This window comes from Tachyglossus aculeatus, unplaced genomic scaffold (genome assembly GCF_015852505.1).
Source record: "Tachyglossus aculeatus isolate mTacAcu1 unplaced genomic scaffold, mTacAcu1.pri scaffold_1_arrow_ctg1, whole genome shotgun sequence".
Lineage (NCBI taxonomy): Eukaryota > Metazoa > Chordata > Mammalia > Monotremata > Tachyglossidae > Tachyglossus > Tachyglossus aculeatus.
The window spans coordinates 1070362-1090369 of record NW_024044915.1 but is presented as its reverse complement, the minus strand read 5'-3'; the positions used below and the strand labels follow the sequence as shown (position 1 = coordinate 1090369).

Below are 20008 nucleotides of genomic sequence, written 5' to 3'. Positions count from 1 at the left end.
TGGCACACAGGAAGCGCTTAATAAGTGAATGAACGAATTTTCCAGGGGAGGGAACTGAGGCCCAGAGAAGTGAAATCAATCAATCAATCAACCAATCAATCAATCGTATTTATCGAGCGCTTACTGTGTGCAGAGCACTGTACTAAGCGCTTGGGAAGTCCAAGTTGGCAACATATAGAGACGGTCCCTACCCAACAGTGGGCTCACAGTCTAGAAGGGGGAGACAGAGAACAAAACCAAACATATTAACAAAATAAAATAAATAGAATAGATTTGTACAAGTAAAATAAGTAAATAAATAGAGTAATAAATACGTACAAACATATATACATATATACAGGTGCTGTGGGGAAGGGAAGGAGGTAAGACGGGGGGAATGACTCTTGGGACTCCTGGGACTCTTGGGACTCTTGGGACTTCTGGAATGACTCTTCTTGGGAAATGACTCTCCCAAGGTCACCCAGCAGGTCAGTGGTGCTTTAGTCCAGTGCTCTGCACCCAGAAAGCGCTCAACGAGTTCGATCGATCGGTCGATGATTGACTTATCGATTGACTCAATCAATCGATCAATCATATTTATTGAGCACTTTGTGCAGAGCACTGTACTAAGCGCTTGGGAAGTACAAGTTGGCAACATATAGAGATGGTCCCTACCTAACAGTGGGCTCACAGTCTAGAAGGGGGAGACAGAGAACAAAACCAAACATATTAACAAAATAAAATAAATAGAGTAGATATGTACAAGTAAAATAAATAAATAGAGTAATAAATACGTACAGACATATATACATATATACAGGTGCTGTGGGGAAGGGAAGGAGGTAAGGTGGGGGGAATGACTCTTGGGACTCCTGGACTCCTGAGACTTCTAGAATGACTCTTCTTGGGAAATGACTCTCCCAAGGTCACCCAGCAGGTCAGTGGTGCTTTAGTCCAGTGCTCTGCACCCAGAAAGCGCTCAATGAATTCGATCGATCGGTCGATTACTTATCTATTGACTCAATCAATCAATCGATCAATCATATTTATTGAGCGCTTACTTTGTGCAGAGCACTGTACTAAGCGCTTGGGAAGTCCAAGTTGGCAACATATAGAGACGGTCCCTACCCAACAGTGGGCTCACAGTCTAGAAGGGGGAGACAGAGAACAAAACCAAACATATTAACAAAATAAAATAAATAGAATAGATTTGTACAAGTAAAATAAATAAATAAATAGAGTAATAAATACGTACAAACATATATACATATATACAGGTGCTGTGGGAAGGGAAGGAGGTAAGATGTTGGGGAATGACTCTTGGGACTTCTAGAATGACTCTTCTTGGGAAATGACTCTCCCAAGGTCACCCAGCAGGTCAGTGGTGCTTTAGTCCAGTGCTCTGCACCCAGAAAGCGCTCAACGAATTCGATCGGTCGGTCGATTGGCTTATCGATTGACTCAATCAATCGATCATTTATTGAGCGCTTACTTTGTGCAGAGCACTGTACTAAGCGCTTGGGAAGTCCAAGTTGGCAACATATAGAGACAGTCCCTACCCAACAGTGGGCTCACAGTCTAAAAGACGCCCGGGCTCTTCCCACTAGGCCGCCCTGCTTCTGCGCATCCCGGACGCTTCTCCACGGTCCGTCCCGGGGCCGTCGATGCTGTGCCCGGCGCAGGAAGCGGAGGTGATGCCGTGCCCGGAGAGCGGGCGACGGTCCCCGCCGGGGCGGCTCGCCCGGCTGGAGGAGGACTTCCTCTACAACCTGCGCCTGTTGGAGGAACAAGGCCGCCAGCTGCGGCACCTCGAGGCCGCCCTGGCCGGGGCCCGCGGGGCGGAGGAGGCCCGGCGGGCCGAGGCCAGCGAGCTGAAGATCCAAGTGGCCAAACTACGGCAAGCCCTGGCCGAGGAGGCCGGGAGGCGGCGGGACCTGCGGGATGACTACCGGCAGCGGCTGAGGGAACATCGGCTCGAACTGGACAGAGTGCACGGGTCAGGGCCCGGGCCCTGGGGGGGGGGGGTCCTTCGTCACCATCCCCTGCCACCCACGTGGCCTAGCGGCAAGAGCCAGGACCTGGGTTCTAATCCCAGCTCCTCCACTCATCTGCTGGGCCTCAGTTCCCTCATCTGGAAAACGACGGGTGAAGACTCCCTCTAAGCCTGTTAGCCCGGTGTGGGCAAGGATTGTCTCTCTTTATTGCTCTATTGTACTTTCCCCAGCGCTTAGCGTAGTGCTCTGCACACAGTAAGCACTCGATAAACACAATTGAATGAAAAATAATAATGATGGCATTTATGAAGCGCTTACTATGTGCAAAGCACTGTTCTAAGCGCTGGGGAGGTTGCAGGGTGTCCCCGTGGGACAACCTGATCACCTTGTAACCTTCCCAGTGCTTAGAACAGTGCTTTGCACAGAGTAAGCGCTTAATAAATGCCATTATCATTATTATTGTTATTATTAGGTTGTCCCACGGGGGGCTCACAGTCTTCAGCCCCATTTGACAGATGAGGGAACTGAGGCCCAGTGAAGTTAAGTGACTTGCCCAAAGTCACCCAGCTGACAATTGGCGGAGCCGGGATTGGAACCCATGACCTCTGACTCCAAACCCCGGGCTCTTTCCACTGAGCCACGAATGACCGGGAGCCCGTGCGGGACAGGGACTGTGTCCAACCTGATTAGCTGGGATCTACCCCGGCGCTTACAGTCTTTCTCCCCACTTGACCGATGAGGAAACTGAGGCCCAGAGCAGTGACGTGACTCGTCCAAGGTCACACGGCAGATCAGCGGCGGAGCCGGGGCTAGTACCTAGGTCCTTGTGATTCCCATTCATTCATTCATTCAGTCAGTCGTACTGTGTGCAGAGCACTGTACTAAGCGCTTGGGAAGTCCAAGTTGGCAACATATAGAGACGATCCCTACCCAACAGCGGACTCACAGTCTAGAAGGGGAGACAGAAAACAAAACAAATCATATTAACAAAGCAATATTCCACCAGGCCGCCCTGCGTCTCGTATTATGCCGAGAGGTCAGCGTAGCGCAGTCCCCGAAGGGTATCGAGGCACCCGGACCGCCGAGGCCCAGTGAAAAGGCCTCTTGGAGATGGGTCTTCTGTAAGACTTTTAAGGGGGAGAGTTAATCCGTCGAATATGAGGAGGGAGGGCGTTCCGAGCCAGAGGCGGGATGTGGGCAACTGAGGTACGGTGAGAAGTTTGGCATTAGAGGAGCGAATTTTGCGGGCTGAGTCGCGGTAAGAGAGTAGCGAAGAGGGGGCAAGGCGATTGACTCCTTTGAAGCCAACGGTGAGAAGTTTCTGTTGGACACACAAGTGGGTGGGCAGAGAAGCTAAGTGACCCCTCGAAGGCCGGGATCGCGCTCATACTCTCCCGAGCGCTCGGTAAAAGTACTCAAGCGTAAGCTCCCGGAGGGCAGGGATCGCGTCGATTCGGCGAGACTCCCCCAAGAAACGCTCAATAAAACCCGCCGACCGTCGGCTTGACTCTTACCGTTGATGCAGCCGGCAGAGCGGTGAGATCGATCACCACGTGGAGCAGTATGAAAGGCTGAAAAGGGAGTTGGAGAGAAAAGTCCAAGAGCTGGATGGAGAACTTGCTTTGCAGAAGCAGGTACGTTGTGATTAGCCGAACGCGATTTTCTCCCGAATGCCCTATTGTTATTATTGTCAAATGCCACGGAGTCGTTTCCGATTCCCGGCGTCCTATCTTCTGCCACAATCAGCAACCCGACGACTGTATTTTCTCCAGAACGTCCCGTCCTCTGCCATAATCCGCAGCCTCTCTAACGGTTCTCCCGCTATCGTCGTCGTGGTCTCTCTCCGTCTAGCTGCCGATCTGCCCCTTCCACGTTTTCCCTGGACTTTTCCTGGCATTGCCGGCCTGCCTCTTCCACGTTTCCCCTGGACTTTTCCTAGCTTTAGCGTCTTCGCCAGAGAATCAGCCCTCCCGGTGACGTGTCCAAAATATGCTCATCTAAGTCGAGTCGTTTGGCCTCCCAAAGACCACTCTGGCTTAATTTCCCCATTTGTCCGTTTCTCGGGCGGTCCGTGGTATTTGCTAAAGCCTTCTCCAACACCGCATTTCAAAAGAATCGATGCTCTTTCTATCCTGGTTTTGCGCGGTCCAGCTTTTGGATCCATGCGTCGTCACTGGAGACACCGTAGAATTGACCGTTTGCATTTTTGTGGCAATTGTTACATTGGCCGAGCTTCTCACCGTTCCTCAGGCGTGGCTCAGTGGAAAGAGCGCGGGCTTTGGAGTCAGAGGTCATGGGTTCAAATCCCCGCTCTGCCAATTGTCAGCTATGGGACTTTGGGCAAGTCACTTCACTTCTCTGTGCCTCAGTTACCTCATCTGTAAAACAGGGATTAAGACTGTAAGCCCCCCGTGAGACAACCTGTTCACCTTGTAACCTCCCCAGCGCTTAGAACAGTGCTTTGCATATAGTAAGCCCTTAATAAATGCCATTATTATTATCTGTCTCTCCTCCGACCCCTTGCCCTCACCCTGCCTCTGGCCTCGAACGCCCTTCCTCGTCCTATCTGATGGTCAATCACCCTCCCCCTTCAAAGCCACATCTCTTCTAAGAGGTCTTCCCTGACTCAACCCCCAGTGCTTTGCACATAGTAAGCGCTTAATAAATACCATCATTATTATTATTTCCTCTTCTCCCGCTCCCTTCTGCATCGCCCTGACTTGCTCCCTTTATCCATCCCCGTTCCCAGCCCCACAGCATTTAGGTACCTATCCGTCATTTTATTTATTTATATTAATGACTTTCTTCCCCTCTAGACTGTAAGCTCACTGTGGGCAGGGAACTCATCCGCTCTATTGTTATGTTGTACTCTTCCAAGAGCTTAGTACAGTGCTCTGCACACAGTAAGCACTCAATAAATACAATCGACTGGCTGATGGACTCCCCTCAGCAAGGCTGTGTCGGTTAGCATAGCCTCGGGAAAACTACGGCAGGCTGTGTTCCCTTATTATTGTTATTTTTTTAAAATATGACTTTTAAAGCACTGTTCCAAGCGCTGGGACAGATTATTATTATTATTATTATTATTATTATTATTATTATTATTATTATGGTATTTGTTAAGCGCTTAGTATGTGCCAGGCACTGTTCTAAGTGCTGTTCTAAGATACAAAGTAATCGGGTCCCTGTCCCACATGGGGCTCGCGGTCTTAATCCCCATTTTCCGGACGAGGGAACCGAGGCCCAGAGAAGCAAAGTGACCTGGCCAAGGTCACACGGCAGACAAGCGGCGGAGCCGGGATTAGAACCCAGGTCCTTCTGATTCCCCGGCCCGTGCTTTAGCCGCAGCCTGTCGACATCTTCGGGGATTTAAGGGTGGAGTTCTTGGCACGGGGCTTCCTCATTCTCTGAAAGAGGCACCTGTTCCGAAATAGTTCCCAGAGGATCGAATTTCCCTGGGAATCTTCTGCCCAGGGACCTCCGTGTCGAGGAAGCCACGGCTCTTGATTGTCAATTCGGAGAAATTTGCAGTTATTTAAATGAAACACTAAATCAAATCGGTCAGCCATATTTATTGAGCGTTTTCTGTGTGCAGAGCACTGTACTAAGCGCTTGGGAGAGTACAATATAACAATATGAAAGACACCTTCCCCGCCCACAATGACCAATTGATTTCCACTTCCTCCGAACTGGGTTGGCTGCGTTCCCCCTGGGAGAAAGCCCCCCTTTTTTGTTTTTTTTTTCCTTTTCAACGGTATTTGTTAATAATAATGATGGTATTTGTTAAGCATTTACTATGTGCGAAGCATTTCACTAAACCGTGGGGTAGATACAAGCTAATCGGGTTGGGCATAGTCCCTGTTCCGTGTGGGGTTCCCAATCAATCAGTCGTATTTATTGAGCGCTTACTGTGTGCAGAGCACTGTACTAAGCGTTTGGGAAGTACATGTTGGCAACATATAGAGACGGTCCCTACCCAACAGTGGGCTCACAGTCTAAAAGTTCCCAATCTTAATCCCCATCCTACAGAGGAGGGAATTGAGGTCCAGAGAAGTGGGCGGGACTTGCCCAAGGTCACCCGGCAGCCAAGTGGTGGAGCCGAGATTAGAACTCAGATCCTCGTGACTCCCATGCCTGGGCTGTATTTACAAGGCCATGCTGCTTTAGGATCCTCCGGTAAAGAAATCCCAGCGGGATTTTCAGTTTTCCCTCACTGTGAACTGCTGGAGGAAACTCACACTTGTTTCTGAAGTCTTCTCCTGCTCCTCTTCATCCTCCTCCTCCCCGTCCCTTTCCCCCTCTTCTTCCTCCTCCTCTGTTTCCTCCCCCTCCCTCCTCTTCTTCCTCCTTCTCTTCCTTTCCTCCCCTTTCCTCTTCTCCTCCTCTTCCTTTCCTTCCCTTCCCTCTTCTCCTCCTCCTCTTCCTTTCCTCCTCTTCCTTTCCTCCCCTTCCCTCTTCTCCTCCTCCTCTTCCTTTCCTCCTCTTCCTTTCCTCCCCTTCCCTCTTCTCCTCCTCCTCTTCCTTTCCTCCTCTTCCTTTCCTCCCCTTCCCTCTTCTCCTCCTCCTCTTCTTCCCCCTCCTTCCCCCTCTTCTTCCTCCCCCTTAATAACAATAATAATAATAATAACAATGACGGCATTTATTAAGCGTTTACTATATGCAAAGCACTGTTCTAAGCGCTGGGGAGGTTACAAAGGTGATCAGGTTCTCCCATGTGGGGCCCACAGTCTTCACCCCCATTTTCCAGATGAGGGACCTGAGGCCCAGAGAAGTGAAGTGACTTGCCCAAAGTCCCACAGCTGACAATTGGCAGAGCAGGGATTTGAACCCATGACCTCTGACTCCAAAGCCCGGGCTCTTTCCACTGAGCCACACTGCTTTTCTGGGAGTGGGGTTCCCACTCTTCCCCCTCCCCTCCCCTTCTCCCTCCTCTTCCTCCTCCTCTCTTTCCTCCTTCTCCTCTTTCTCTTCCTCCTCCTCTTCCTCCCGCTGCCTCCTCCTCCTCCTCCTTCTCCATCCTCCTCCTCCTCCTTCTTCATCCTCTTCCTCTCCTCCTCCTCCTCCCCAGAACTCTCAGCTCAAACATCTCTGCGACCCCCGACCTGCACAACGATCCTCCAAAGGGGGCCCACCATTCCCGGCTCTGCCAGTTGTCAGCTGTGTGACTTTGGGTGAGTCGCTTCACTTCTCTGGGCCTCAGTTCCCTCATCTGTAAAATGGGGATGAAGACTGTGAGCCCCCCTGGGACAACCTGATCACCTTGTAACCTCCCCAGCGCTTAGAACAGTGCTTTGTACACAGTAAGCGCTTAATAAATCCCATTATTAATATTATTATTAATCTCCTGGAGGGCAAAGATTGTGTCCCCTAACTGTCTTGCATTATCCTCTCCCGAGCGCTTAGTACAGTGCTTTGCACACAGTAGGCTGCAATTTCCTGGAGGGCAGATTGTAATAATAGTGGCATTTATTAAGCGCTTACTATGTGCACAGCACTGTTCTAAGCGCTGGGGGGGAATACAGTGTGATCAGGTTGCCCCACCTGGGGCTCACAGTCAATCCCCATTTTACAGGTGAGGTAACTGAGGCTCAGAGAAGTTAAGTGACTTGCCCAAGGTCACACAGCAGACATGTGTCGGAGCCGGGATTCGAACCCCTGACCTCTGACTCCAAAGCCTGGGCTCTTTCCACTGAGCCACGCTGTCAATTGTGTCTCCTAACAAGTGTGACAGATTGTGTCTCCTAACTGTCTTGCATTATCCTCTCCCGAGCGCTTAGTACAGTGCTTTGCACACAGTAGGCTGCCATTTCTTGGAGGGCAGAGATAGTGTCTCCTAACTGTCTTGCATTATCCTCTCCCGAGCGCTTAGTACAGTGCCTTGCACACAGTAGGCTGCCATTTCTTGGAGGGCAGAGATAGTGTCTCCTGTCTTGCATTATCCTCTCCCGAGCGCTTAGTACAGTGCTCTACACACAGTAGACTCAAAGCTCTTTGGGGACAGGGATCACGTCGCCCAACTGTATCGTCTCGGCCTCTCCCAAGCGCTTAATCCAGCACTCCGCGCCCGGCGCTCAGTAAGTACCGCGGGGCGTCGAAAGAGAGATTCGAAGGAAAACGGTGTCTCTGTCTCGGCGCAACTTGAAACATTTTAGCGTTTCGTATTCGATCGATAAGAAAGTGCCCATGGAGCCCAATTTGGCTTCTTGCGGTTGGGATAGAAGGGTCTGGGGAACACAAACAGTTGATCCGGACGCAAAAAAAGTAGCCCCGTTCAAGTCAAACAGCCAATATTAGGTAATAATAATAATGATAATTAATAATTACGGTATTTGGTAAGTGCTTACTGGGTGCCAGGCACTGTTAGAGAAGCAGCGTGGCTCCGTGGAAAGAGCCCGGGCTTTGGAGTCAGAGGTCAGGGGTTCAAATCCCGGCTCCGCCAATTGTCAGCCGTGTGACTTTGGGCAAGTCACTTCTCTGGGCCTCAGTTCCCTCATCTGGAAAATGGGGATGAAGACGGTGAACCCCCCCCGTGGGACACCTGATCACCTTGTAACCTCCCCAGTGCTTAGAGTGATGCTTGGCACATAGTAAGCACTTACAAAATGCCATCCTCATTATCATCCTTTCTAGGGAAGCGGTGTTGCATTGGTGGTTAGGGCACGGGCACAGACGTCAGAAGGCCGTTGGTTCAAATCCCGGCTCCGCCACTTGTCAGCTGGGTGACTTTGGGCGAGTCACTTCTCTGGGCCTCAGTTCCCTCATCTGGAAAATGGGGATGAAGACGGTGAACCCCCCTGTGGGACAACCTGATCACCTTGTAACCTCCCCAGTGCTTAGAATGATGCTTGGCACATAGTAAGCGCTTAATAAATGCCATCCTCATTATCATCCTTTCTAGGGAAGCAGCGTGGCGTGGTGGTTAGGGCACGGGCACAGAAGTCAGAAGGCCGTGGGTTCAAATCCTGGCTCTGCCAATTGTCAGCTGGGTGAATTTGGGCGAGTCACTTCACTTCTCTGGGCCTCAGTTACCTCATCTGGAAAATGGGGATGAAGACGGTGAACCCCCCTGTGGGACAACCTGATCACCTTGTAACCTCCCCAGTGCTTAGAGTGATGCTTGGCACATAGTAAGCACTTAAAAAATGCCATCCTCATTATCATCCTTTCTAGGGAAGCGGTGTTGCATGGTGGTTAGGGCACAGGCACAGACGTCAGAAGGCCGTGGGTTCAAATCCCGGCTCCGCCACTTGTCAGCCGGGTGACTTTGGGCGAGTCACTTCACTTCTCTGGGCCTCAGTTACCTCATCTGGAAAATGGGGATGAAGACGGTGAACCCCCCGTGGGACAACCTGATCACCTTGTAACCTCCCCAGTGCTTGGAATGATGCTTGGCATATAGTAAGCGCTTAATAAATGCCATCCTCATTATCATCCTTTCTAGGGAAGCGGTGTTGCATGGTGGTTAGGGCACGGGCACAGACGTCAGAAGGCTGTGGGTTCAAATCCCGGCTCCGCCACTTGTCAGCCGGGTGACTTTGGGCGAGTCACTTCACTTCTCTGGGCCTCAGTTACCTCATCTGGAAAATGGGGATGAAGACGGTGAACCCCCCGTGGGACAACCTGATCACCTTTGTAACCTCCCCAGTGCTTGGAACGATGCTTGGCACATAGTAAGCGCTTAATAAATGCCATCCTCATTATCATCCTTTCTAGGGAAGCGGCGTGGCATGGTGGTTAGGGCACAGGCACAGAAGTCAGAAGGCCGTGGGTTCAAATCCCGGCTCCGCCACTTGTCAGCCGGGTGACTTTGGGCGAGTCACTTCACTTCTCTGGGCCTCAGTTCCCTCATCTGGAAAATGGGGATGAAGACTGGGAGCCCCCCGTGGGACAACCTGATTACCTTGTATCTGCCCCAGCACTTAGAACAGTGCTTTGCACATAGTAAGCGCTTAACAAATACCAACATTATTATTATTATTATCATTATTGTTATTACTAAATGCTGGAGTGGATACGACCAAATTGGTTTGGACTCAGTCCCCCGTCCCGCATAGGGCTCCCCGTCTTATTCCCCATTTTCCAGATGAGGGAACTGAGGCCCAGAGAAGTGAAGGAAGCGCTCAGTAAAGTGGTGGAGCCGGGATTAGAACCCATGACCTTCTGAGTTCTGTGCCCGTGCCCTAACCACTATACCACGCCGCTCTCCTAGAAAGGACCGGCTCTTTATTTCAAGCTACATTTGTAAAAAACTCTATAGCCACAATCTTTTTTTCCTTTGTGGTATTTATTAAGCACTTCCCATGTGCAGGCCCTGTAATAATAATAATAATACTGATGACGGTATTTGGTAAGCGCTTACTGTGTGCCAGGCACTGTACTAAACGCTGGGGTGGATACAAGCAAATCGCGTTGGCCACAGTCCCTGTCCCACGTGGGGCTCACGGTCGCAATCCCCATTCTCCAGATGAGGTAACTGAGGCCCAGAGAAGGGAAGTGACTTGCCCAGAGTCGCACAGCAGGCAAGTGGCAGAGGCAGGATTAGAACCCAGACCTTCAGACACCCAGGCCCGAGCTTCCCTACTACGCCATGTTGCTTCACTACTATTATTACTACTAGTAATAATAATAATGATGATCATCATCATCAATCGTATTTATTGAGCGCTTACTATGTGCAGAGCACTGTACTAAGCGCTTGGGAAGTACAAATTGGCAACATATAGACACAGTCCCTACCCAACAGTGGGCTCACAGTCTAAAAATGATGATGATGATAATGGCATTTATTAAGCGCCTACTATGTGCAAAGCGCTATTCTAAGCACTGGGGAGGATACGAGGTGATCAGGAAGCGCTCAGTAAATACGACTGAATGATCCCCAGACACCTGCAAGCATCCAAAGCGAGCAGAGGCCTGGACGAAATGGAGGAATGTAGATATCTCTCCTTTCCTCACTGGCTTTAGAAACAGAGGCTCTAATCAATCAATCAATCAATCATATTTATTGAGCGCTTACTATGTGCAGAGCGCTGTACTAAGCGCTTGGGAAGTACAAATTGGCAACATATAGAGACAGTCCCTACCCAACATTGGGCTCACAATCTAAAAGGGGGAGACAGAGAAAAAAAAAAACAAAACCAAACATACTAACAAAATAAAATAAATAGAATAGATATGTAGAAGTAAAATAAATAAATAAATAGAGTAATAAATATGTACAAACATATATCCATATATACAGGCGCTGTGGGGAAGGGAAGGAGGTAAGATGGGGGATGGAGAGGGGGACGAGGGGGAGAGGAAGGAAGGGGCTCAGTCTGGGAAGGCCTCCTGGAGGAGGTGATCCTGGCTCCGCCCTGCACCTCCTGTGTGACCCCGGGCCAGTCGCTTAACTTCTCTGGGCCTCGGTTTCCTCACCTGTAAAACGGGGGATTTAATCCCTGTTCTCCCCCCCACAGTTTATACTGGGAGCCCGGGTGGGCTCACAGGTGCGGTCAGACTACATCTGACCTGACGGTTCTGGATTTACCCCAGTGCTTAGTCAATCAATCAATCAATCAATTGTATTTATTGAGCGCTTACTATGTGCAGAGCACTGTACTAAGCGCTTGGGAAGTACAAATGGGCAACACATAGAGACAGTCCCTACCCAACAGTGGGCTCACAGTCTGAAAGGGGGAGGCAGAGAACAAAGCCAAACATACCAAAAAAATAAAATAAATAGGATAGAAATGTACAAGTAAAATAAATAAATAAATAAATAAATAAATAAATAGAGTAATAAATATGTCCAGTGTTTGACCCAGACTAAACCCTTAACAAATGCCATTATTCTTACTGTTGCTATTACAGGCCTCCGTCAGTCAACAACCGTGACTCCTTCTAGACTGTGAGCCCGCTGTGGGCAGGGATTGTCTCCATCTGCTGCCAAACTGTACCTCCCAAGCGCTTAGTACAGTGCTCCGCACACAGTAAGCGCTCAATAAATACAATTGAATGAATGAATGAATGAATCAGGTTGTCCCATGTGGGGCTCACTCTATTTATTTATTTATTTATTTTATTTGTACATATCTATTCTATTTATTTTATCTTGTTAGTATGTTTGGTTTTGTTCTCTGTCTCCCCCTTTTAGACTGTGAGCCCACTGTTGGGTAGGGACTGTCTCTATATGTTGCCAATTTGTACTTCCCAAGCGCTTAGTACAGTGCTCTGCACATAGTAAGCGCTCAATAAATACGATTGATTGATTGATTAATCCCCATTTGACAGGTGATGATGATGATGATGGTATTTGTTAAGCGCTTCCTTTGTGCCAAGCACTGTTCTAAGCGCTGGGCGACTAGTAGTACGAAGAGGAGGAGGAGGAGGAGGAAGAAGAGGTTCCGTGTATCAAAGAAGTGAAATGTTCCCCACCCACTAGGAGTTTATACACTAATAAGAAAGGCAGACTGAAAAATATTTACAGATAATCGAAAGAAATAACTGAATGTACTTAGTGGATTTATTACTCTATGTATTTATTTATTTATTTTACTTGTACATATCTATTCTATTTATTTTATTTTGTTAATGTGTTTGGTTTTGTTCTCTGTCTCCCTCTTCTAGACTGTGAGCCCACTGTTGGGTAGGGACCGTCTCTATATGTTGCCAACTTGGACTTCCCAAGCGCTTAGTACAGTGCTCTGCACCCAGTAAGTGCTCAATAAATACGATTGATTGATTGATTGATTGGATTGGGGCCCGTTTCCTGCGATTCAGTGCTGGCCTAGAGGGGGAAGAGAAGCAGTGTCGCCTAGCGGATAGAGCTCGGGCCTGGGCATCAGAAGATCCTGGGTTCTAATCCTGCCTCTGCCGCTTCACTGTTGCGTGACCTGTATATCCCCACAGCACGTGTATATATGTATATATGTTTGTACATATTTATTACTCTATTTATTTTTTATTTATTTTATTTATACATATCTATTCTATTTATTTTATTTTATTGGTATGTTTGGTTTTGTTCTCTGTCTCCCCCTTTTAGACTGTGAGCCCACTGCTGGGTAGGGACTGTCTCTATGTGCTGCCAACTTGTACTTCCCAAGCGCTTAGTACAGTGCTCTGCACACAGTAAGCACTCAATAAATACGATTGATGATGATGATGATGACTTTGGGTCAGTCACTTCTCTCCTCTGGGCCTCGGTTTACCTCATCTGTCAAATGGAATTAAGACTGTGAGCCCCACGTGGGGCAGGGATCGTGTCCAACTTGATTGGCTTGAATAACAAGAATAGTGATTTTGGTATCTGTTAAACGCTTACTACATGCCAAGCACTGCTCTAAGCGCTGAGCGCTATACTCAGCGCTCAGAACAGTGCTTGGCACATAGTAAGCGCTTAACAAATACCATCATTATTATTATTATTACTACTAGGGGTATGGGGCTGGCGAGACGGCGCTAGAATTCAGCCATTTGAACAAGAAACAGATCTCGTGGGCTCTGCACACAGGAAGCGCTCGATAAATACGATCGAATGAATAATTCTCGCCCGGGGATCGTTCTCGCCTGTCCCGCCATCGACCCCCGGCCCACGTCATCCCCCGGGCCCGGAATGCCCCCAATCCCTCTGCCCATCCGCCAAGCTAGCTCTCTTCCTCCCTTCAAGGCCCTACTGAGTGCTCACCTCCTCCAGGAGGCCTTCCCAGACTGAGCCCCTTCCTTCCTCTCCCCCTCGTCCCCCTCTCCATCTCCCCATCTTCCCTCCTTCCCTTCCCCACAACACCTGTATATATGTATATATGTTTGTACAGATTTATTGCTCTATTTATTTTACTTGTACATATCTACATATGCATATACATATATATGTGAGAATCAATCAATCAATCGTATTTATTGAGCGCTTACTGTGTGCAGAGCACTGGACTAAGCGCTTGGGAAGTACAAGTTGGCAACATATAGAGACACTCCCTACCCAACAGTGGGCTCACAGTCTAAAAGTCACCTGTGTGACTTTGGGCAAGTCACTTCACTTCTCTGGGCCTGTTACCTCATCTGTAAAATGGGGATGAAGACTGTGAACCCCCCGTGGGACAACCTGTTCACCTTGTAACCTCCCCAGCGCTTAGAACAGTGCTTTGCACACAGTAAGCGCTTAATAAATGCCATTATTATTATTACTATGTATATATGTTTGTACATATTTATTACTCTATTTATTTTGCTTGTACATATCTATTCTACTTATTTTATTTTGTTAGTATGTTTGGTTCTGTTCTCTGTCTCCCCCTTTTAGACTGTGAGCCCACTGTTGGTAGGGACTGTCTCTATATGTTGCCAACTTGGACTTCCCAAGCGCTTAGTATAGTGCTCTGCACCCAGTAAGCGCTCAATAAATACGATTGATTGATTGAGAGAGATTTTTTGAAATCGGACCTCTCAAAGGGCCCACTCCCGTCCGTTCACGTCGGAGTGTTACGTGTCCAAATGCCCCCCGGCTGCCACCCTCCTCTCCCCGGCTTAGCCGAAGCGGGCCGGAGCGTCGACGTTCCGTCGCCCTCCTAGCCAAGGTCGCGTCGCACTTTGGGTGGAAAGGGAATGCCGAGCCGTCAATGCGGGCTTTGTCTTATTTTTAGGGCCCGGGCAATCCTCGGAGGGCCTCACAGACACTCACTGTCGGCCCGCCGTTCCTCTCCCTCCGGCCCGCCGCCTCAGCGGCCTGGACCCGCTCCAGATCGGAGCCGTGAAGCCCAGGGGCCCCGTTCGGACCACACGTCGCCACATCCCAGGCCGGGCGGTCTGGTGGGAAGAGCCCGGGAGTCGGGACACCCAGGTTCTAGTGAGAATAATAATAATAATTGGCATTTGTTAAGCGCTTACTATGTGCAAAGCACTGTTCTGAGCACTGGGGAGGATGCAGGGTGATCAGGCTGTCCCACGTGGGGCTAACAGTCTTAATCCCCATTTTACAGACGGGGTAACTGAGGTCCAGAGAAGTGAAGTGACTTGCCCAAGATCACAGGGCAGACGTGTGGCGGAGCGGGATTCGAACCCATGGCCTCTGACTCCAAAGCCCGGGCTCTTTCCACTGAGCCACGCTGCTTCTCTGTAAGAGAAGCAGCGTGGTCTAGTGGTTAGAGCCCAGGCTGGGAGACAGAAGGATTAGAACTCGTGCTTTAGAACAGTGCTTTGTGCAGCGCCTGGTGCATAGTAAGCGCTGAAAGAATACCATAAAAAGGACATAAATATAAATAAACAATTTAAAACATATGTTCAGCGTCTATAATAATGATGGTATTCGTTAAGCGCTTCCTATGGGCCATGCACTGTTTTAGGTGCTGGGATAGATACAAGGTAATCAGGTTGTCCCACGTGGGGCTCACGGCCATAATCCCCATTTTACAGATGAGCTAACTGAGGCCCAGAGAAGTTAAGTGACTTGCCCGAGCAGACACAGCAGACGAGCGGCGGAGCCGGGATTAGAACCCACGTCCTCTGAGCGCTCTTCGGAAAGCGCTCTTTCCACTGAGCCACGCTGCTCCTCTCCCCACAGACAGATTCGGACCCGATTTCACTTTATCTTAAATCGCCCGGAAAGAGACAGACTAGAAACGGGAGAACATCAGGAAGAGCAGCTCTCCTGGTAAAAGCCCGGTTAGCGCACTTCTCGGCAGGCCCGTTCCCAAAGAAGTAGTAAATTCCCCGGAGCGCCCTCGGTCATAACTCGTTGGGAGTTTGCGGGGAGCGAGAGTGCCGGAAATCGACAAGATGAAAAGAGGCCGGGAAACCTCCCTCTCGGTGACTGGGATTCCGAAACCGATCGGAGTCGAGTCCGTCCCGCTGCCGACACCAACTTGAATTTGGTTCGGGTAGCTCCCCACGGGTTCTCCGCGTCCGTCTTCTCTGAGGTAAAATTCCCAGAGTCCCGCCAGGTTGGCCTTTCCTCTCCTCTCCACTTCATCCCGAGCTTCCGGAGGCGACAAGTCGCTTCTTTTCCCGGAGCTGTGATGCGTTTTCCCTCCATTGTTCGTTTTGGTCAGGGGGCTGAGAGTTCGATTAATGTTCAGAATAATCATTAGTATTATTTTGGTATCCATTAAGCACTTACTCCTGAGCTAACTTCATCGGGCCCGTTTAGGAGGGAGTCTTGAGTTTGGCATTTGATTTTTGGGGGGCACATGGCGGGTGACCCCGACTCGGTCTCGTCAGGCCCCTGAGTGTCCGTTTCTTCGTCCATAAGAGGAGGCCGAAAAGAGGAGGCCGGCCAGAAGTGCCGAGAAAAATCGATCTCTCCAGTTCGTCGACTTCCAGTAGGCCTTTTCCAATGGATTTCCGGCTCTGGATGTGGGGAACTTTTGGAGCAATAATAGCAATGACAATAACGATAGTAATAATGAGAAAGAACAGTGCTTGGATCTCCGGCTCTGGATGTGAGGAACTTTTGGAGCAATGATAGCAACAACAATAATGATAGTACTAATGAGAAAGAACAGTGCTTGGCACATAGTAAGCGCTTAACAAATACCATAATTATTATTATTATAATTGTGGTATTAGTCAAACACAATGGGCCAAGCACTGTACTAAGCGCTGGGGTAGATAACAGATAATCTGGTCCCACGGGGGGCTCATAATCTAAGGAGGAGGGAGAATATAATGTGTATATATCTATAATTCTATTTATATTGACGCTGTTGATGCCTATCCACTTGTTTAGTTTTGTCGTCTGTCTCCCCGCTCCTAGACTCTGAGCCCCTTGGGTAGGGATTGTCTCTATCTGTTGCCGAATTGCACTTTCCAAGCGCTCAGTACAGTGCCCTGCACACAGTAAGCGCTCATAAAGACGACTGGGCGTTGAAACCCCACTCGGCAGATGAGGGAACCGAGGCACGGGGAAGTCAAGGGTCCTGCCTAGGATCAGACAGCAGGCAAATGGCAGAGCGGAATTAGAACCCAGGTCCTCGGACTCCCGGGCCGGGGCTCTGTCCACCGGGCCACACGGCAGCGTTCACGTGGGTCCGAAGCGGGAATGGTTTGGCTTCCTGTCCGGCCGCAAGCCCCCCGCCCCAGCTTTCCCGCCCCTAAGGTGTCCCGCCGCTCATTCCCAGTCTTCCCTCTCCCCATCCCTCTCCGTGTGTCTCAGGAGCTGCTGGCCCAGTTTGAATCCGAGCTGAAAAAGAGGGAGCACGAGTTCCGGCTGAAGGCCGACCACGTGAGCAACGTCGTCCTCAACCACCAGCTAAAGGTACCCAGCGGGGAGGGGGCCCGGCCGCGGCCCGGACCGCTCCTTACGTGGCTCGGTGGCCGGAGCCCGGGCTCGGGAGTCAGAGGTCGTGAGTTCTAATCCCGGCTCCGCCGCTTGTCCGCTGTGTGACCTTGGGCAAGTCGCTTCACTTCTCTGGGCTTCAGTTACCTCATCTGGAAAATGGGGATGAAGACTGTGAGCCCCATGGGGGGCAACCTGATGACCTTGTATCTACCCCAGCGCTTAGAACAGTGCTCGGCACCTAGTAAGCGCTTAACAAATACCATCATTATCATTATTAGCTGCTCCAGTCGATCAATCATTTATTATAATCATTATTAATAATAATAATAGTGGTATTTGTTAAGTGCTTCCTATGCCCCAGGCACTGTAGAAGCACGGAGTGGATACCAGCGTATTGGGTTGGACACAGTCCCTGTCCCACGTGGGGCTCTCGGTCTCAATCCCCGTTTTCCAGATGAGGTCACTGAGGCCCAGACAAGTGAAGTGACTTGCCCAAGGTCATACAGCTGACCAGCGGCGGAGCCAGGATTAGAACCCATTGCCTTCTGACCCCCAGGCCTGGGCTCTGTCTGCTACACCATGCTGCTTCTCTCTGTAGAAAAATTATCCAGGCAGCAAAGGGGAATATGGGGCGAGTCGTGGGGGGAGACGGGAGGCAGGGAGGTCAGCAAGGAGGCTGATACAGTCATCCAGGTGGGATAGGATTCGTGCTTGGATTAACGGAGTAGCAGTTCGGATGGAGAGGAAAGGGCGGATTTTAGTGCGAAGTTTGACCAGACGGGATTTAGTGATGGATTGAACATGTGGGTTGAAGGAGAGAGAGGAGTCAAAGATAACGCCAAGCTTCCGAGTTTCCAAGACAGGAAGGATGGCGATGCCGTCTACAGTGGTGGGAAAGTCGGGGGGGGGACAGGATTTGGGTGGAAAGATAAAGAGCTCTGTTTTGGAGACGTTAAGCTTGAGGTGACGGGAGGACTTCCGAGTAGAGATGTCTTGAAGGCAGGAGGAGATGCGCGACTGCAGAGAGGGAGAGAGATCGGGCTTGGAGATGGAGATTTGGGAATCATCCGCGTAGGGATGGGACTTGAACCATGGGAGTGAATGAGTCCTCCAAGGGCGTGGGTGTAGATGGAAAATAGAAGGGGACCCACAACTGAACCTTGAGGGAACCCGGCAGTTAGGGGGTGGGAGGCAGAGGAGGAACCCTTGAAAGAGACCGAGAATGGGCGGCCAGGAGGAGAACCAGGAGAGGCGGTGGCAGTGAAGCCGAGGTTGGATAATGTTTCCAGGAGAAGGGGGTGGGCGACAGTGTCGGAGGCGGCTGAGGGGGCGAGGAGGATTAGGATGCAGCAGAGGCCCTTGGATCTGTCAAGAAGGAGCTCGTCGGTGACCTTGGAGAGGGCGGTTTCTGCGGAGCGAAGGGGAAGCAGATCGGAGGGGGTCAAGGGGAGAATTGGTGGAGAAGAACTTGAGACGGCATACGACCACAACTTTAATGATGTGCATCTAAACGCTTAGTAAATACCATTGAATGAGTAAATGAATGAATGAAAGTCCTGTATCCTCTGCCTGGGGGCCCCTTCCTTCCTCTCCCCCTCGTCCCCCTCTCCATCCCCCCCATCTTACCTCCTTCCCTTCCCCACAGCGCCTGTATATATGTTTGTACATATTTATTACTCTGTTTATTTGTTGCCAATATATGTTGCCAATTTGTACTTCCCAAGCGCTTAGTACAGTGCTCTGCACATAGTAAGCGCTCAATAAATACGATTGATGATGATGATCTAGCTTTATTTCTACTTATTCTGATTCATTCATTCATTCTGTCGTATTTATTGAGCACTTACTGTGTGCAGAGCACTGTACTAAGCCCTTGGGAAGTCCAAGTTGGCAACCTATAGAGACGGTCCCTACCCAACAACGGCCTCACAGTCTGATGACTTGACACTTGTCCACGTGTTTTGTTGTCCGTCTCCCCCTTCTAGACACTGAGCCCGTCGTTGGGTAGGAACCGTCTCTATAGGTTGCCGACTTGTACTTCCCAAGCGCTTAGTACAGTGCTCTGCACACGGTAAGCGCTCAATAAAGACGATCGAATGAGTGTGGAGAGGAAAGATAGGAGGGAGATGGGGCGATAGGTCTCCGCCCGTCTTACCCAATCGTCCAGTTGTGCAATGGAAACCCTTGAAAATGGGCCTCACTGAAATCAGCGGTAGCGTCAAATCCGCTGCAAAGTTCAAAACCAAAAGTCAGCGGAAGGGTGTGGAGGTGCCGTGTAGCACGGTGCATTGCAAAATCTTTTGGGGGAGTTGTGAGTTCTTCATGTTTTTCTTTTGATTCTTGCAGAAATCTCTGCCTCATCCTGTTCCTCTGCTGGCTTATACTTGTTCTTTTCCCTAATGTGGTCTCGTTAGTTTTTTTGTTTTTAATTGAACCAGCAAGATTTATTTTCCCTTTCAAATATTTCCCAATTTCAAGGCAAGAGGTTTCGGGCCAGTTCGCTCCTGACTTTTCCTTTGTCTGTTCCTGACTCTGTGACGATTTGTCGGATGGGTTTTGAAAATCGAGCTCGCACGCTCTGAGGGAAAAACGGGAAGAAAAAAACAAACAAACGCGTTGGAGAAAACTTCTTAAACCATGCTAAAAAACCCAAATATCCCAAAAGGCAAAATTACGCGGTATGGAGCAGTCCGGTATAAAATCTCTTCGGCCTCGAGGGTCAGCAGGCTCATAATTACGACGTAACGAAATTTCTCTCAATCCAGCGATGGCTTTTGTTGAC

General features: G+C 49.8%; 1 protein-coding gene across 1 annotated transcript in view; it reads left to right on the top strand.

The window, feature by feature from the left end:
* Positions 1-1643: 1643 nt before the first annotated feature.
* Positions 1644-20008, top strand: part of CCDC57 (coiled-coil domain containing 57) — a 92263-nt gene continuing 73898 nt past the window's right edge. Inside the window, exons 1-3 of the mRNA XM_038742904.1 lie at positions 1644-1975; positions 3499-3607; positions 17101-17202. Of these exons, the coding sequence (XP_038598832.1) occupies positions 1644-1975; positions 3499-3607; positions 17101-17202 (543 nt within the window). The remainder of the gene's footprint in view (positions 1976-3498; positions 3608-17100; positions 17203-20008) is intronic.